This window comes from Zingiber officinale, chromosome 5A (genome assembly GCF_018446385.1).
Source record: "Zingiber officinale cultivar Zhangliang chromosome 5A, Zo_v1.1, whole genome shotgun sequence".
NCBI lineage: Eukaryota > Viridiplantae > Streptophyta > Magnoliopsida > Zingiberales > Zingiberaceae > Zingiber > Zingiber officinale.
Genome location: NC_055994.1, coordinates 83,003,861 through 83,022,805, shown reverse-complemented (window position 1 = coordinate 83,022,805; position 18,945 = coordinate 83,003,861). Strand labels below are relative to the sequence as shown.

At 40.8% G+C, this 18,945-nt stretch overlaps 1 protein-coding gene and 1 pseudogene across 1 annotated transcript; one reads left to right on the top strand and one right to left on the bottom strand.

Moving 5' to 3' along the window:
* Positions 1-41: 41 nt before the first annotated feature.
* On the top strand, positions 42-12,842 carry LOC121980759 (annotated as a pseudogene).
* Positions 12,843-12,902: 60 nt separating this feature from the next.
* On the bottom strand, positions 12,903-14,884 carry LOC121979705 (U-box domain-containing protein 52-like). The gene is made up of 2 exons (XM_042531692.1): positions 14,708-14,884; positions 12,903-13,874 (listed from the first exon to the last, which is right to left on the bottom strand). The coding sequence occupies exons 1-2, from the start codon at positions 14,882-14,884 to the stop codon at positions 12,903-12,905; spliced, it is 1,149 nt and encodes a 382-aa protein (XP_042387626.1).
* Positions 14,885-18,945: the final 4,061 nt, after the last annotated feature.

The following is an 18,945-nucleotide window of genomic DNA, read 5'->3' as shown; positions in this document are numbered from 1 at the left end:
ACAGGTGTTTCTCTGTCCAACAGGCCTTAGTTACAATATCAGATGGGATCAAATCCAGCATAGGTGGGCCCAATTTTAGTAGTCTTGACTCTTGATCTTTGACATCCATCCTGTTTCAGATATTCTCTTCCCTGACGATGAAGACTGAGCTCCACTATTCACCTTCTTTGGTCTCTCACAACCTTGAGGAAGCCAACTTGTGGCTCAAATATCATCTCCACTGATCTGCTGTACTTTCCTAATCGAGTAAATTTGCTTTCTCATGAGCTTGATTTACTGGCCCTCTCAATAATGATACTGCTGGTAGTATTATGTATATCGAGCTTTTAAATATTTACTGATGTTTCTGAACTAATGAAGATTAGCTGTTCCAAGTTCTGAGTTTATCCACTCAAATTGTTTTGGATTTAAACCATAGTAACTCTGCATAAGAGATGGTTTGTACTTTTATGAATGTCAAATAGTCCTTGAAGGCATTATATCCACAAAGGCAGAGATACATAAAGGGGACTAGGATGTTCAGTGTACGATTAAGTAATTAACTTTGGTTTTGGTCCTTGTTAAGAAAATAACTAATTTTCTAAGATACTTTCATTGTCTTTTTTTTTAGTTGGCACCAGGTGTCCAACTTACGCCGACTAATCTTGGAGTGACCAGCCCAGTTCCACGGAAGTTTCCCACCGGACACCAGGCCACAAGGGTAAATTGAGAAGCGCTCGCAGTGGACGGCCCATCAACCCAGCATTCTTAGATCAACCACCAAGGAAAAATTCATCGTAGATGCCTGAGAAGGTGTCCTGCCGTTGCACCATTGCCCTGAGGCACTTTCATTGTCTTTAAACTTTACAAACGGGTGCTTTTTTGATTAATTTAGCTTCAATTATTAATTTGATGTTCTTGATCCAAATTGTTTTGAAGTTACCAAAAGCCTCCTTGAAAATTGATATTTTTCTATCTCAATATGAACATGCGTTGCCGTGTCTCTGACACAATCGTATTTCTTTAAATTATTCTTGTTTTTGAGTCAATGCATAGTATAATTTCTGCTATTTAATATATATAATTCTGCACCATTTGGTACAGATATCTAACAGATCAGTTGCAAAGGGTTCAATATGTGAATGATGCTAATAAGGTAATTATTTGCCTGATTTGTTTTATACATCCAAGTTTCTCTTGTTAATGTTCATATGTAATGTTCTTAATGAAGGATTCTGTTATCGAAGTGTTGAGATCTATCGCTGAACTGATAACTTATGGAGATCAACATGATCCATCAATATTTGAGTGAGTTCTTACTTAGGTTGCTTCAGTCCCTTTTATCTATTGGTATTAAAGCTAGATCCTTGCCCCCAGGGCGTAGCGTAGACGGTGGGCGCATGGTATCTCTGGCGTAATGGCCAGGGGTCGATTCTCAGGAACTGACGACCTGGGGTTTACCCTGCCATGCGCCTATGGCCTGTGTACCTGCATGAACCTCCCTCCATATCCGTGGGGCTGGCACTAGGGGGGCCGCTAAGGTAGCGGATCTACCTTTTTATTAAAGCTAGATCCTTGTTTGCCTATTAGGTTCTTCATGGAGAAGCAAATTTTGGGTGAATTTGCACGAATCTTGCGGATTAGTAAGATGGCAAAGGTTGCAATTCAGTTGTTACAGATTATCAGCATTATGATACAGAATTTAGAAAGTGAACCTTCAATCTGCAAGTACATTTATAACATGTTGTCAACACGTTAGAGCATTACTAATTATCACCTTTTGGTCTTTATCAAAATTTTCACTTCCCTTGCAGATTACATTTTCAGTAACGAACTCATTAGTTACCTCATCACATATTCCTTTGACTTTCAAAATGATTAACTATTGTCTTACTACATATCCTTCATAAGGTTTGTTTCTTTATTTTGTCTGAGTGAATGCATATTTTATCTTAATACTTGTCTACCTCCTATTCTATTTTGGCTTGTACATTGCTCAATAACATGGATTTTAACTTTGAAGGGCAATCAGTGGGAAGTTGAACAGGAGTACAATCTCATTGCTTGTGAAGATTAAAAATGTAACAATTTCTTTCTTAATCCTATATTGGTTTGTGGTCAAGTAGTATAATGGATTTGAGATCGGTATAAGTAATAACCTTGGAATAATGCTCTAGGTACGTAGGACAATAAGAAAGGTTGAGTGTTATGTTATAGCAAGGTTCTGCATTTGTTTTGGGATAAAATTTTCTTTTTTCTATTTTATTTTTCAAAGAAAAGGATTTTTAAACTTTACAAGAAAATAAATGCAATCAAAATAAAAGATAACCAATCGTATCTCATTTATCAGGAAGACCAATCCTTCTTTCTGTAATTTTTTTTTATCATATAGAAAGTTAAAAGGATACTCACAAACATGTCTCATTTACTTTCACTTTTACTTTCATAATTTTCCTTGGAAAAACACAGGCTTAAAGGTTGTAAACTTAATTCGACATTTATATTCATACATATCTCATTATGTTATAACTTATTTTGCTGCCTTCAACATCTTTACATGGGAACAATTCAAGCAAATTTAATAGTATGGGGTTGTATTGTACTTACAAGATACTCAATTTAGCACATATGTTTTCTTTAATTTCCTTTTCAATAGGAAGAAATTGTTTCGTTTCCACTTTATGTCGAGGCCATACGGTTCGCCTTCCATGATGAAAATATGATTCAAATTGCTGTTCATGCTTTAACATTGAATGTCTATCACGGTAAGTTGGTGAGGCCTCGTATCCTGTTACAGTTTTTTTTCCCTCTTTTTCTTTTGCTTCTTTAAAATGTTGTTCTCATTGTTCCTCTTCTATCTTCTCAGTTGGAGATGAATATGTGAATAAATTCGTAGAATGCAGCCCACAATCTGATTATTTTTCCAGTATTGTGAGACATTTTTTAAAGCGATGTATTAACTTGGATGAGATTATAGTTCAAGCTTCTAGGTGAGACTACTACTTTATTCCTTTTGTAGTATCTCTACCCCTTCTATTTCAATTTTTAACATAGTTGTGCCCATTTAAGTCATGGCATCCTAGATTGTTTGGTTGCTCTTTAATAGTTTAAGCTCTTTCTACCCAAATATTCACGGTGAATGAAAGATACTAGTTTATATATTTTGTTATTTTTTTCACATCTTTCATTATGATAACATCATGTTCCTCTAACTTGTGGGCAGGAAGGTAGATGCATCTGATTCAAGTTCTTCAATTCTCAATGCTGTAGATGATATTGAAGACGATCTTTATTATTTTAGTGATGTTATATCTTCAGGAGTTCCTGATCTTGGAAGATTGCTTACTGATAATATATTGCAGCTTTTGGTTTTTCCTTTTCTTCTGCCCTCTTTAAGAAAGCAAAATTCTGTAAGTATCTTCATTAGTAACCATCAACAAGTGTTTGTAAATTTTTGTAGTTTTTGTTTTGCTAATTCATCATTTGCTGGTCTAGGGCACAAGAATTAGCATTGCAACCTCCTTACATCTACTTTGCAGTATATTACACATTTTTAAGACCAAAGATCTGGCCAGTACGATTGCTGCAGCTTTTTTCTGCCCTATAGAGGCTTTTGTCACAGTGTCTGAAGCTACAATAAATGGCAGTGATACTGATCAATATGTTCCTCAGGATTCACAAGAGCTCAGTGCTTGTCATTGGGCTGCTCAAGTGGATATAGAAAATTCAGAATCCCCTTCTCCTAATTCAAGTCAATCTTCTTCAGCAATCGAAAATTCTGGTTCATATTTTACATTGAGGTAATTCATACTTAAGTTTCTTTCTTTTGCAAACAAAAATAATTGTTTAAATATTCTTTGTTGATCAAACCATGGTTCAATATGTTAGTGAGGTACTGACTGGTTTATCTGTCAGATATTAAATGTGCATCCCTTGTTATATTTCAAATATCAAGTTGAACGTAGATTAATTTTAAGCGTTTTATATTAAATTAATATAAATAAATTTCAATATTAAAATGATGCTATTGAATATGTTTTAGAATAATTGAGTTTTTTTTAAAGTAAATTTTGTATAATATGAATATTTTGGTTTTTTAAATATTAATAAGCGATTGTAAAATATTGAAAATATAATCATGAAAAATAATTGTTATATAGATATTAGGTATTACTATTAATTTATGAAAATACCTTGGCATTTCATGGGTTAAAAACTAGTATTGAATAACACATTCTTTATGAATTAACTTTAATTTGCGGCTTGGGAATCCAAAATTTGGATATCAAATATTACCTTGGTTTATGTTAAGTTTATCCTCCTAATAATTTTAATCCTGTGCATAAGTGTATATATGTACTGCTGCAGTGATTTTTCCAATAAAGAATGACTTTCAGTTAAATATAGTGGTTGCTTGATGATGACTGTTTTTAGGGCGGTAAACGAACCAAGCTAAGCTAAGCTTTATCGTGTTCAAGATTGTTTGATAAGGTAACTAAGCCGAACCTAAAATTAACTAAGATTTTGAAATGTTTGTTCAAGCTTGGCTTGGTTCATTTTGTTTTGAGATCGTGCTTGGTTCAAGCTTGAATTGAGCTTGGCTCGTTTAATTGGCATCGAGTGTTCGAACTCGAATCAAGCTTGCTTGTTTAGACACTACCAAGGTCTCATGTCAAGCTTGTTTGTTTGTTTGAAACTTTAATATTTTAAATTTTATTTAATTGATTAATTAGCTTGTTTAAGCTCGTTTGTTTTTTTTTAAAAATTATTTATAAGTACTTGTTTGATAAGAGCTTGTTTGTTTGTTTATTTATAAGCTTAGTAAGGCTTGTCATAGCTTGATTACTCAAAACCTGTAGGATAAATATATTTTAATGATCATAATAATAATATTTTGAATCATGATAAAGAAATATCATTTATAAAAACTTTAAAAACTACATCAAATAATATCGTAATTCATAACTCAAATAAATAAATCACACAAGATTATAACTTTGTACCAAAATGACAAAACTATTATATTAATATAGAGTATCCAACTTCTAATTCATAACTTTAAAATACCAAGTCATACTTCATTACAAAAATATTACTAAATTGCAATGTTTATGAAACTCATAAGTATTTAATAGAATGTAACTTCCTCATCTCCAAGGCTCACCTTACCCTTTCTCATCCTAAAAAGAAAAACAAAACAAATCGGATTGCAATATATTACAAGTGTCAATTTATACTGTAGTGAGAGGAAAAGAACGTTTTAGCCAATAAAAAAGAATCATTTTTTTAAAAAAGTTTTACTATATGCACCATCAAAAGGAGTTAAATAGAATTTCGTTCATAACTTATATTAGCATACTATAAAAAAAGATCATCACTTACAAGAAGTCAAGTCAACCACAACAAAAAATATTAAAGGATCAATAATTTAATAAAAACATACCATCTAGAACCATTCTGGAAACAACCTCTTGCAAAAAGTAGGGTAAGGCTGCGTCCTGCGTACAATGGATCCTTCCCCGGGACCCCGCATAGCGGGAGCTTCGTGCATCGGACTGCCCTTTTTACCATCTAGAACCATTGCTTTAGCATATGAAAATGGCTAAGATAAATTGTACTCCATCACATCTTCCTTGTGATCCTATTTAAAATAAAAATATCATAAGTTAAATGCTAAATTATGAACAAAAATCATTAAAACAAATAATGAATTGCCTTTTTCTTTCTTTTGATACCATATAGATGATGAAACCAATCCTCACCACAAAGTAGAACTTAAACTGTTTCAACTCCTAATGAAGCACGATAATTATCGATCAGCCTACCACCAACACTAAAAGTTGATTCTGAAGTAACAGTAGTAATGGGAATAGATAATATGTTGCAAGCCATCTTTGACAAAATTCAAAATTTGAGGTTGCTTGTTTTCCACTACTCTAATGCATCAAAGTGGGTTTCATCATTGTGAGTCAGTTTTGACATTTTGAATCATTGAATCTGTATCCTAGCATGCATGTGTCGAAGAGATCTTCTAATAATGATTTTTTTTTTTAAAAATAAATCTTATATTACCTCCTCATTGCCTATCCTATGTTTTTTGATTGGTCGTAATTCTTCACTTTTATAATCACACTTTGGCATTGCAGGGAGCTGTTGCTATCATATATAATTCATGGGGATGAGTTGCAAGTTTTGGGCTCATTATGTCTTCTGGCTACCTTGCTGCAGACAAAAGGTTATATTGGTACCAAATTTTTTTTTTTCTTTCATTTGGTATCATCATGGGTTTTAATAAAGTTAATATTTCCATTATGATAGAATTAGATGATTCAGTGCTGGATGGGCTTGGAATTCTTCCTCAAAGAAAGCAACACAAGAAGCTGGTGCTTGTAAGTATTGACATTTTGATTGCAGTTTTCTCATCTTGATTCTCATTTGTTTTATTTTCCTATCATGGCTAAAAATTATATAACAGCTTAGCTGTTTTAAGTCACTGATTACTTAGCTATTCAAGCTCCAAAAAAGCAAAAATGTTTGAGATTCCTGAAGAAAAAATGTTAACTATTTAGCCACTATTTGGAATCTACCAAATACCATCTCTTTTACCAAAGGAAATAGCAAACTTGATTTGAAATGTTATTATCTACAGCGACAACATATGATAAAAATCTCAATTATACTATACCTAAAAGAGGGTAACGATATGTATTATGTCCTGCAGCAAGCTTTGGTTGGTGAAGACAATGGGGAGGAGCAATTGTTTTCTTCAACCCGCATGCCAAAAGATAATAGGAGTACTGAACTTGAGAGTTTCCTGCTGAAACTTGAGGTTTTTTCTTGACTTGTCTTCCAGCATTTGGACATATTAGACAACTCTTGCTAATATTAATCTTTTATTGATTATTTTGAGTTGGGACCAAAATAGCCCCCATTATTGTTTTTCCCCCCTTCCCCTCACCTCCCGTCTTTATTGTCTGCTTGAATCTTACCCTCCATTCAACTCTATGCTATATTAATATTAATACAAAAATTTAAACACCTTCAAACCTAATATATATCAACCCTTTTAATCACAGAATTTGTTAGTCGTCTTTGAATATTTAAATATTTTCTCAACCTATTTTCTCTCATTTTATCATACATTCAAGCTACACCTAATTGCTTTCGGAATTAGTATTTTTTTTAAAAAAAAATCATCTTTTTTGATAACCCCACACTTCTATTTTAACATTCTCACTTATGTTATATGTTATCTTTATACAATATGATTATTTTTTCCAAGAAAAATTAGGCTACTAGATTGGCAACATTTTGGATAAACTTGGTGGTTTGGTGTCATAAGCATCATCTCTATTCTCTGTCCTTATGCTCTATGACACTTTCCAGAGTAATGTTTCATTGTGAAATGGGCTTGAGGCTTTTAACGGCTCTGTAAATTATTTGGACCAAAATGGATAGATACCCGAATAACAAACTATTTTTCATGAAATTGCTTTAGACAGTCAAACATCCTACGGGTATCTCTTCTAATTTTTCTCCGCCTTGTAATTTTTTCTGGTTATCTTCATTAGCAATGGCGTGGCATTCTGTGGTAGCCTGCCATTAGCATAGTAAGAACACAAAGTTGTATGATGCCGAAGCATAGCATGTCAGCCATCTGTTGTCATGTATGTAATGAATTACAATATAGGCATGCCAATTCTTTATTTTGATTTATCTACCCATTTATTCATAATACATTTTGGTTTGGAGTAATAGTGCGATTTTCCAGTATGGAATCTAATAACTGACATGCATTCAATATTCCAAATCACAATGACAGATTGCTCGGATCCAGCTGCATGACGTATACATTTTTTTACTAGATACTTATAGTTTTTCTTGGATAGCTAGAAATCATAAAAAAAATAATAATTTGGATTTTTTTTTCAGAATTGAAATACAAAAGAAGCATTAGGATTTTACATCCTAGTATCCTACAACTCATAAACCAAGTGTTAATTAGAATAAACTATAGTTTTTTAAGAGAAACTTTATAATACGATTTTATACATTGATATGAAAAGAATTGGGCAAAAATCAAAAGGGCGCCCCAAATTAAGAGAAACATCATATTAGTGCCCCTTTTCCCCTTTTTCCAAAAAAATCAATTCAGCGCCTCTCTCATGATTTTATCCCGAAAATATTCGTGGATTCAACGTTGTTGTAAAAGCTATCGAGTAGCTACTACAATGTGTAGAAGTTAGCAGGCAGCTGCTACACGTTGTAGAAGCTAGCTTGCTAGCTTCTACACTCTCGATCATGATTAGAATATGCTCATTTGAAATGTAACGAGTGTCACAGAGTCTACACGTTTGTTTTGCTCGTTGAAATGTTGTTTTAACCAAGTTATCATTCAGAGAAGCAAAATCAAAATGATATAAAGTCACCGTTGCAACTAGCTTCTACGCTGCATGTTGTAGAAGCTACATGTTAGCTTCTACACTGTCGATCGTAATCAAATATTGCTCATTTGAAGTGTAACGAGTATCACGGAGTCCCCATCGTTTGTTTGCTAGTTGAAATGTTGTTTTAATCATGTTATCACTCAAAGGAGGAACATCAAAATATATAAAATACTGTTATAGAAGCTAACAACTAGAAATTGTAAAAGCTAGTTGCTAGCTTCTACACGGCAGAATGATTAGAAAATGTAAGGGTATTTTGGACAATTGGTGTTAGGCGCCCATTTAACTTTAATTGAAAATGGGGCGCCCATCTGACGGTTTTGCAAATGATGGGCACCCTTTTGATTTTTGCCCAAAAGAATTTTTGAAGTACTAATAGACTACAGTAGTCATAATAGTTAGGACAGCCCATAATTTATGAGTTCTCACACGTAATGCTAGCCAACACAATACATAGAGTGAAGTGAATACATCCTTGTGAAAGGATCCAGTTAGCTATAGGTCATATTATATAATATTGTTAAAGATATTCAGATTGATGAATATTAACTACTAATCCAACCAAGTGTTGACATCTAGACATGAGCAGAACCATGTGGTTAGGTCATCTATTAAAATAATGTAGTTTTTATCTAAACTTTGGTGATTTGAAATAAAACCTGTTTACAACCTATATATTAGAAGATTAACTAAGAAATTCATTTAACTTGCTATTTACTGCTACCCTATTCTACTCGAAGGGTTGATGTCATTTTATTTGTTTTCACAGGATGAGTATGGATATCATGCCAAATGCGATGTAAACCCCAAAATGCATAGATATCAGGTAAAACCATTGCTTTTTACGGATTCTTTCTTCCTTGTTCATTGAATGATTTTCTATATGAAGACACCACTTTAATTTCCTTGAATTTAGAGGATGAATACCAAATGTGGTTAGGAAAAAAGTTGAACTAATATATTGGTTAGCTACCCTATTGTTATAAGGGCAATACCAACTGTTTCCTCGCTCTGAATTGTCCAACAATTTTTGGATGACAAAAGTTAATTTTTCCATTTGACAAAATTTTGCCACATTCAAGAGGTGCCTTATGTGTATCCAAACCTCTGATAAGCTATAAAGCTTAACAACTATATTTTGAATTAGATGGAATGCCTTCTTGTTGTATAGGACTTTCCCTGAATTTTTGACTAATATTTGGATTAGGCAGAAGTTTAATATCTGTGCAATAATTTTTCCACATACAAGGTGGTGCCTTATGTCTATCCATTAATCTGTGTTAGGCTACGAAGCCCGATAAATATCCTTTATCTAAAATGTAGTATAACTTTACATTGAAACATAACTAAGTTATTTAAAATAACTAGCAGTTTATGTGGCGGTTTGCCATTTGTAGGTACTTGATGCATTAGTAAGTCTTTTCTTCTGGTCCAATATATCTGCAGAGATACTATGGCTTGGTGGTTGGCTCTTAAGGCAGCTTATTCCTCGCGGTGAGGGAGAATTTGCTTCTTCTCTTCTTAGCCGACTCAAGGTAGTTCTAGTTTTCTTATGAATTCTTCGTGGTTCTTGATATCAGTGATGCACTTGTTGCATAATCTATTTGATTTCTAGATATGCTAGGAATTTTTTTCTTTATGTGAGATGTTCAGTTATTGTTTGCGTACTAGTACGTACTTTCATAAATTTATTTAGTTGTTAGGGGGAATTATCTAGTTAATTGCGGCTTTGATATGACATTGTAGCCATTACTTCCTGCTAATTCATCCTTTTGTGAGGCATCTGCAATGATGATGATCTTCATCTTTTCATAGTGTGAAAATGTTAGAAATAAGATGGTATGATTTTTTACTACTTGCCTTCTGAAGTTACTACAAAAAGTTCTAATCATTTGCACGGACTTGTTTGCATTATGTAACCTGTTTTTTTAATGTTTTTCTAAATCATTTTCTTTTTGAGATATTTTACAAATTTTCAACTTAATTTTTTGACTGGATCATTAATCATTCATTATTTCATTTTCTGCTTTACCCTATCCTGGCAAACCTCTATGGTTGACCATAATAGCAGCATGAATTGAACCTAAATAGAATAGAACACAGACCACCCTTTTTTACTTTGGAGTCACTGCACATTCAATTGTTGAATTGTTCCTTTTCCTTGTTTATGGAATGTAAGTCCTGCATATAGGATTCACATAAGTTGTATACAAGCAATCTTTGAGGAAGTTAAGGGAGCTTGGTGTGATGCACTCATACCTGTCCTTCAAGACACATGGAAAATATGCAAACGAGGTAATTGTCTGCCCTACCATAAATTGCTCGATTGTCATTTGCTGGCATATATTGGGTTCATGATCTATTTCCTCATCTTACTAATCAGTACTTGAAGCTTCCTCTCCCCCAAAAGACTCCAAATTCATACTCTTGCCATCACAAGGATGTTCTTCTGGAGGTTAGATTTAAATTTCACTTGTTTAATTCTGATCCGTAGGTACATAAATTAATTCCTGAGAGAGTGGTTAATTTATATTTTTATATAAAGGCTTTGCATATATATTTATTCATGTAATAGTATTTCAGGTGAATCCTCTCTTGGTGCTGCTGAAAGAATGCGCAAGATGGTCAAGGTTGTTATTTTCTGAAGTCATTCTATAAATTTTAGTGTTGCTAATATCTCTTTGTTTCTGTTCTAGTAGATTCATACACTGTCATTTGCAGGTAATTTGCCATGATACAGGTTTTGATCAAATAATTTATGGTTATTTTTTAAAGAAACCCCCTATTTGTACTGTTTTTGGAAATGGTTGATTTATTCTGGCTATTTGTCTATTGTCAACTGTTTGATAAAAGGATTTAAGATGAGGAGGACAATATGATTAGATGAATAAGGACTTAGCAACAAATAAAAATATTATTGACATCTTGTTTATATATTCACGTTATATGTTAGTTGAAGTTATATATAATTTCTACATGTTTGGGTTTCAGATGTTAGGATTTGTTACTGATGCTGTACATGAAGTCTTTGAGGCCAGATACTTGTCCTAAGTGGTCCATAATGTGAATTTTCAGGTTTTTGTTCTTCTACGCCAACTTCTTGTTTTCTCGGCTGGTGGAACCTTATCTGATCTACCGAATATACAATCTCCACTCGTTTCTCCAGAAATATCCAGAGCCAAAACTTTGGGTTTAGATGCTGTAGTACCAAAACCTGGTTCTGAAATTTGCCTAGGTATGCTGTTACATAGTTTTCTCTTCCATAAATTGCATGGTCTGTGTTCATTTATGTTGTTGGTTTTTCCAGTTGATGCAATACCTTGCAGAATAGCATTTGAGAGAGGCAAAGAGCGTCACTTTTGCCTCTTAGTGATATCTAGAGGAACATCTGGGTGGATTCTTCTTACCCAAGAATCACCTATCAGGCAGCAACGTGGCATTGTTCGTGTCGCAGCACCGTTGTCCAGTTCAGATGTATGTATTCTTAACTCGGAAGTATCATATGCTTTTGAAATTATTACCATGTTGCTGATTTACTTTCCTTAAAGATATAAAAAGGCCCACATAAAACATATCTCGAATCATTTGCAGTTTTGTTTGAGTTTGAGAACATAATTCTATTTCCTGTGGGCAAGAACGTTAGAAATCTTAGCTTCATTTCAGCAGTAGTAGTGTTTACCACATGATAGAAAGTTTGCAAGTTTCATTTAGTAGAATTATTGCCCATAACTGACTTATTAGCCTAGATGAATTTGAATTAGTATTTTATCTTTTAACTTCAGCCAAAAATCGACGAAAAACATCCAAAGTGGTTGCATTTGCGTCAGACTTTCCACTTTGCCATTTTTGGATCCTGCAAGATCTGATTCTTTCAACAAACGGAAAACAAAAAATTTGATCAATGGACGATGGACACTAGCATTTAACGATGAGGAAGCTTGCAAAGCTGCGGAGGCAATGCTCGTGGAGGAGATAAATTTGCAACGAAGCGAGGTGGAAAGAAGGTTGATTCCTTTGCTCAATGCAGATACAACAATCGACTGAAGGCGCGTAACCATTCTATGCACATTCCAAAGTGACGAGATGCAAAGTAGCGCTGGCCTTACCAACTCGGTGCTCAGTTTCTTTTTTACTAGACTGCACTGAAGTAATCATAAGCCGCTTCTTCGACCCTGTAGAGTTCGAGCCATCTAAGTCTGGCAGCCATTTGATGCGATTCTTTGTAAATTATTAGGCGGGGTTCACTTTCAAATTCTGTAGTCCACATGTTCTTACATATCCATTGTAAAAACAAATCCTTACAGGGAAGCCAGTCGTTGTATTTAGATAAAGTTTGTAATAGATAATCAATGAACAGATGCACACAAATTCGTTAAAGAATATTATATGTTTGGCGACTACGTTCATCTCCCGCATAGAAACCCATGCTGGGTGCGAACTCCAAACAGAACTCCAATTAATTCACATTCTTGTTTGTTAGGGTGCGATGAAATGGTTCACCTGATGAGAAACTTGACAGCCAGGCGAACCATCCGTAGGAGTCCTGATGAGGTAGAAGACGAAGTTGCAATCTCCTGGCGCCCTCAGCCGGTTCAATTCCGGCAGAATTGCCTTCTCCATATCCGGCCAGTCCTTCTGCCGGAGCTCCGCGCACTTGAGCGCTATCTCAGTGTAGCGCTGCGCCTCGTGGACGGGCCAATCGGCTACCTCCGGGTCGAGCATGGATTCGAGCTCCCCGTGCTCGATCGTGCGGCTGACGTGGTGGGTGAGCCCCATCGGCGGCTTGGTGATGATGATCTGCAGCAGCATGACGCCGAGGGAGTAGATGTCGGACTGCACTCCGAGCATCCCCGTCTGCTGGTACTCCGGGTCGATGTAGCAGAAAGTGCCAGCGGTGGAGGTGACACGGTACTGCATCACGCTATCGGTGACAGAGGGCGGCACGAGGTAGGCGAGCGCGACGTCGCCGATCTTGCAGACGTAGTTCCGATCGAGAAGGATGTTGGCCGGCTTGAGATCCCTGTGAACGAGTGGCTCGGGCTTCATGTGGTGGAGGAAAAGTAGCGGGGTGGCGATCTCAGCGGCTATGCGGAAGCAGTATTTCCAGGGGACCGTCGGCGTGTTGCCACGCCGGAAGAGGCGGTCCTCGAGGCTGCCGTTGGCCATGTACTCGTACACGATGCAGCCGTACTCCGGATAGGCACCCAGCAACAACACCATGTGCGGGTGGCGGATGCAGCTCAGCACTTCGATCTCCTGGTGGAACTGCGACCGCCCCTGGGCCGCGTCTGGCCGGAGAACTTTCACCGCCACTGCCGTGTGGTCTAGGTGACACTTGTACACCGGCCCGTAGACGCCCTCCCCGATCTTGCGCCGGTCGGTGAAATACTCCGTCGCATGACCCTTAGTTTTTTGAGTTTTCCGATTCCGAGTTGCATGACCCTTTTGCTGACGTGTCGGGTATGAAACATTACTCGGGAATCATTGATTACCTAAAACAAAAAAGATTTTCGTTGATAACTTTGGATGCATAACCAAGGTTATCAAGGATAACCCCCAACGAAACACACTCTGAGTGTTGGTCTTCTCCAATTTCTTGTGTTCGTGTGGATACCGAAAGAGGCACGAACATGTGATAATGCTGATGATCCTGTCCGGAAGCTGAGTCAGACGGACCGTCGGGTGAGGTGGCGAGAATGTTGACGAAGTCGCGACGTTCCGGAGGGGGGTGTGCTGAGATGGCTCCCGTGTTGACCAAGTCTTCAGAAGTCCTCTGGTCAACGCTACCTGCAGCCAGCGACCGGGTTTACCCGGCCCCCGGTACCCCGATGCTCGAGGCAGATTCAACGAATATATGAGTACAAGACTAAGCCATGAAATAATGAAATGCGTATGGAATATGAATGGAAAACGTACCCTGGCTTAGGGGGGGCGCCCTCGGATAGGACGCGGCTCGAGTTATTGCAACCCGGAAGAGCAGATGACTCTGATCAGGCTGGAGAGCTGGATCTAACGACGTAGAGCCGAACACGGTGCGAAACCAGAAGATGAGCTGCAGGTCTGGCTAAAACACCGACACGTAGGCCGGAAAACAAGACCGACACGTAGACTGGGACACTGGGTCGGCACGCAGGCCGGGAAATAAGATCGGCACACAGGCCGGGACACTACACCGACACGCAAGCCGGGAAACTAAATCGGCACATAGGCCTGGAAATGGACTTCGGCACGCAGGCCGGGAAATAAAATAACACAAAGGCCGAGATACAACCGTGATACACAGATCGGTACTCCATTGCGGCTCGAATGTCGACACATAATAGCGATACGAAGAGCGAGACATAGTGGCTCGATGGACTGCACATAGCAATGGTCCAATCGGCACCGGAAGCGGCGACAATGACAGTGGAGAGGCCGGAGTCAGCTGTGTTGAAGTCGAAAGGTGGCTGAATGAGCATCGGAGGAGATGGATAGTGGTGAGGGGAAGAGGGCAGCTGTGGTGTGACAAGAGGGAGAAGAGGGCGGCTGCGGTGTGACAAGAGGGAGAAGAGGGCGGCTGCTGGCGCCGGCTGATGGGCTCAGGTGGGTAGGAGGGCGGTGCTGAGTTCGTCTGATGGTGGCATCGTAAGGAAGCACTAAGCTTCTCCTCTTCCCGGTTGCGGCGGATGCGACGAGAGGAGCAGGAGAGGAACTGAGGTGGCGGCCGGCGTCGGAGTGAGCGCCAGCAAGGAGCGCGAGAGGGAGAGGAAGGAGGATGCTTAGTTCCTATGGGCGGCGCCGTGCACACACAAGCCAACCTCCCTCTCAGCTTGACATGGTCTATTCGCGAGAGAAGAAATAGAGAGAGGGAGAGGAGGCATCGTCTGGAAGGAGAAGAAGAGAAGAGGACAGCCGGAGGCTGGCGTCGCGCCGGCGAGTAACGTCCGAGGAAGAAGATGATGCCTTCTCCTCCCTTTTTTCTTGGCGGTGGACAGAAAGCACGGAGAAGAGAGGAATAAGAAGGCTAGGGCTGGCGTCGCGAGGAGAAGAGGGAAAAAGAGATAGAGGAAAAGGTGGTGGCCGGAAACCAGCGCCGGCGAGGCGCGCATCAGAAGGAGGTAGAAGGAGAAGTTGGCCGCGGAAAAAACCCATCCACGAAGCCACCTCCCTCAAAATCGCTTTCCCCCTTTTCCTTAATACCCTAGCAATAAAAGGACCCCTTTACCCCTCTCCTTCCTTCAATCTCCTCTTCTTCCCCTCAGCCCAAACCGTATCAAAAGCCTCCCCCTCAAGTCTAGTCAAAGGAGGCGCAAGTCCGACTGACTAGACCCATCCAACTAAAACAAAGAATCGTCACTGAATGCAGAGTCATATCGCGGGTCTGTCATATGACGTCGAATGAGTAGCTGTGGCGATGCTGAGCTGATCGGGGGATGGGGAAAGCCGAGCAGGCAACCGAGCGAGTGCCGACTGAGCGAGTATCGACTGAGCGAGTGCCGACTGAGCGAGTGCCGACCGAGCGAGTGTCGCCTGAGCGAGTGTCGACTGAGCAAGCTAAGAATGGGCGAGCGAGGGCGAGCGAAGTCAAGTGCATAACCGAGGAAGCCCTTAAGTGATAGGTCGATCAACGTAAATCGAGTATCCGAGCGATACCAGTGAGTAGTCGAGCCAACGGCCAAACAATAGCGATGAGCTAGACGTGAACGAAAAGTGCCGAGCAGAGCGACGAGTGAATCACGTGGGATGGGTGTCGGGTAGAATGGCGAGTGAGCGGTGAGTGCTGACCGAGCTACAGCGGTAAGCGAAGCGTTAAGGATGAGTCCCGAGCAGAGCGGCGAAGCGTGCATGATGAGTGCCGAGCAGGGCGGTGAAGTGTGCATGATGAGTGCCAAGCAGGGCGGCGAAGTGTGTATAATGAGTGCCGAGCAGAGCGATGAGTGGAGCGATGAATGCCGACTGAGCAACATCGATGAGCGGAACGTGGGAGCCGAGTGTCGTGCAGAGCAGCGAGCAGAGTGAGTATAATGGGTGCCGGGCAGAGCGGCAAGTGAGCAGAGCGAGTGCGGTGAGTGTCAGGCAGAGCTACGAGCAGAGCGATGAGTGCCGACCGAAAGGTCGTTGGGCGTGAGAGCAGAACTCACTTATAACTCGCACTGGGGCGAGAGTCTGGAGGCGTGAGAGCATAGTTCACTTATAACTCGCACCGGGGCGAGAGTCAGGGACCTCGACCGGGAGGTGCTCTGGAGGCCTGACCAGTACTCGATCTGGAGACTTGACTCAGAAACAATCTGAGGGCCTGACAAAGGAGCAGTTTGGAGGCCTGACCAGGAATTGATCTGAAGGTCTGACCAGGACTTGGTCTAGAAGCCCGACCGGGAATTTGTCTGATAGCCCGATCGGGAATTTGTCTAAAAGCCTGACCGGGAATTTGTCTGAAAGCCCGACCGGAAATTTGTCTGGAAGACTGGCTGGGAATTGGTCTGACCGCCTGACCGAGAGATCGTTAATGATACTCTGATCCGAGACCGGTGGTAATACTCTGGTCCGAGACTGATGGTAATAGCTCAACCCCGAACGGGTGAGGATAAGCCTTGAAGCCCATAGAAACGAAACCTGTAGCAATATAAGGGGACAGAACCTTTATCATACCTAATCCCAAAGTGATGTCAACCGACTGAGGATCCGTCTCGGTCCCTCAACTCCCAAATACCCGGGGAGCAAGGGGAGAAGAGAATAATCTGAGCCATGACCGTCAGAAGTCTGGGACTACCGACCTGAAAAGTCGTTGGGCGTGAGAACAGAGCTCACTTTTAATTCTCGCATGGGAGCCGACCTGAAAGGTCGTTGGGCATGAGAGCAGAGCTCACTTATAACTCGCACTGAGACGAGAGTCTGGGACTACCGACCTGAAAGGTCGTTGGGCGTGAGAACAGAGCTCACTTTTAATTCTCACATGGAAGCCGACCTGAAAGGTCGTTGTGCTTGAGAGCAGAGCTCACTTATAACTCGCACTGAGGCGAGAGTCTGGGGCTACCGACCTGAAAGGTCGTTGGGCGTGAGAACAGAGCTCACTTTTAATTCTCGCATGGGAGCCGACCTGAAAGGTCGTTGGGCGTGAGAGCAGAGCTCACTTATAACTCGCACTGAGGCGAGAGTCTGGGGCTACCGACCTGAAAGGTCGTTGGGCGTGAGAACAGAGCTCACTTTTAATTCTCGCATGGGAGCCGACCTGAAAGGTCGTTGGGCGTGAGAGCAGAGCTCACTTATAACTCGCACTAAGGCGAGAGTCTGGGACTACCGACCTGAAAGGTCGTTGGGTGTGAGAACAGAGCTCACTTTTAATTCTCGCATGGGAGCCGACCTGAAAGGTCGTTGGGCGTGAGAACAGAGCTCACTTATAACTCGTGACCGAGGCGAGAGTGCAGGGCTACCGACCGAAGGTCGTGAGAACATAGCTCACTTTTAATTCTCGCGGAAGCCGACCGCGAAGGTCGTTGGACGTGAGAGCAGAGCTCACTTATAACTCGCACTGAGGTGAGAGTCTGGGACTACCGACCTGAAAGGTCGTTGGGCGTGAGAACAGAGATCACTTTTAATTCTCGCATGGGAGCCGACCTGAAAGGTCGTTGGACGTGAGAGCAGAGCTCACTTATAACTCGCACTGAGGCGAGAGTCTGGGACTACCGACCTGAAAGGTCGTTGGGCGTGAGAACAGAGCTCACTTTTAATTCTCGCATGGGAGCCGACCTGAAAGGTCGTTGGGCGTGAGAGCAGAGCTCACTTATAACTCGCACTGGGGCGAGAGTCTGGGGCTACCGACCTGAAAGGTCGTTGGGCGTGAGAACAGAGCTCACTTTTAATTCTCGCATGGGAGCCGACCTGAAAGGTCGTTGGGCGTGAGAGCAGAGCTCACTTATAACTCGCACTGAGGCGAGAGTCTGGGGCTACCGACCTGAAAGGTCGTTGGGCGTGAGAACAGAGCTCACTTTTAATTCTCGCATGGGAGCCGACCTGAAAGGTCGTTGGGCGTGAGAGCAGAGCTCACTTATAACTCGCACTGAGGCGAGAGTCTGGGACTACTGACCTGAAAGGTCGTTGGGCGTGAGAACAGAGCTCACTTTTAATTCTCGCTTGGGAGCCGACCTGAAAGGTCGTTGGGCGTGAGAGCAGAGCTCACTTATAACTCGCACTGAGGCGAGAGTCTGGGATACTCCGGTCCGAGACCGGTGGCGATGGCGCTGGTCCGAGACCAGTAATGATACTCCGGTCCGAGACCGGTGGCGATGGCGCTGGTCCGAGACCAGTAATGATACTCCGGTCCGAGACCGGTGGCGATGGCGCTGGTCCGAGACCAGTAATGATACTCCGGTCCGAGACCGGTGGCGATGGCGCTGGTCCGAGACCAGTAATGATACTCCGGTCCGAGATCGGTGGCGATAACTCGACCCCGAACGAGGGAGATAAGAAATCCAATAAGCTGGTCTGAGATCGGTGACAATCGCTCAACCTCGAACGGGGGAGATATGAAATCCAATAAGCT

What these genes read in the sequence shown, in the direction of transcription:
- LOC121979705 (XM_042531692.1), bottom strand. Translation starts at nt 14,884, where the DNA reads ATGCTCATTCAGCCACCTTTCGACTTCAACACAGCTGACTCCGGCCTC. An exon ending in CCGCAATGGAGTACCGATCT is followed by an intron (nt 13,875 to 14,707) that starts GTGTATCACGGT and finishes CCGACACGTCAG; the next exon opens with CAAAAGGGTCATGCAACTCG.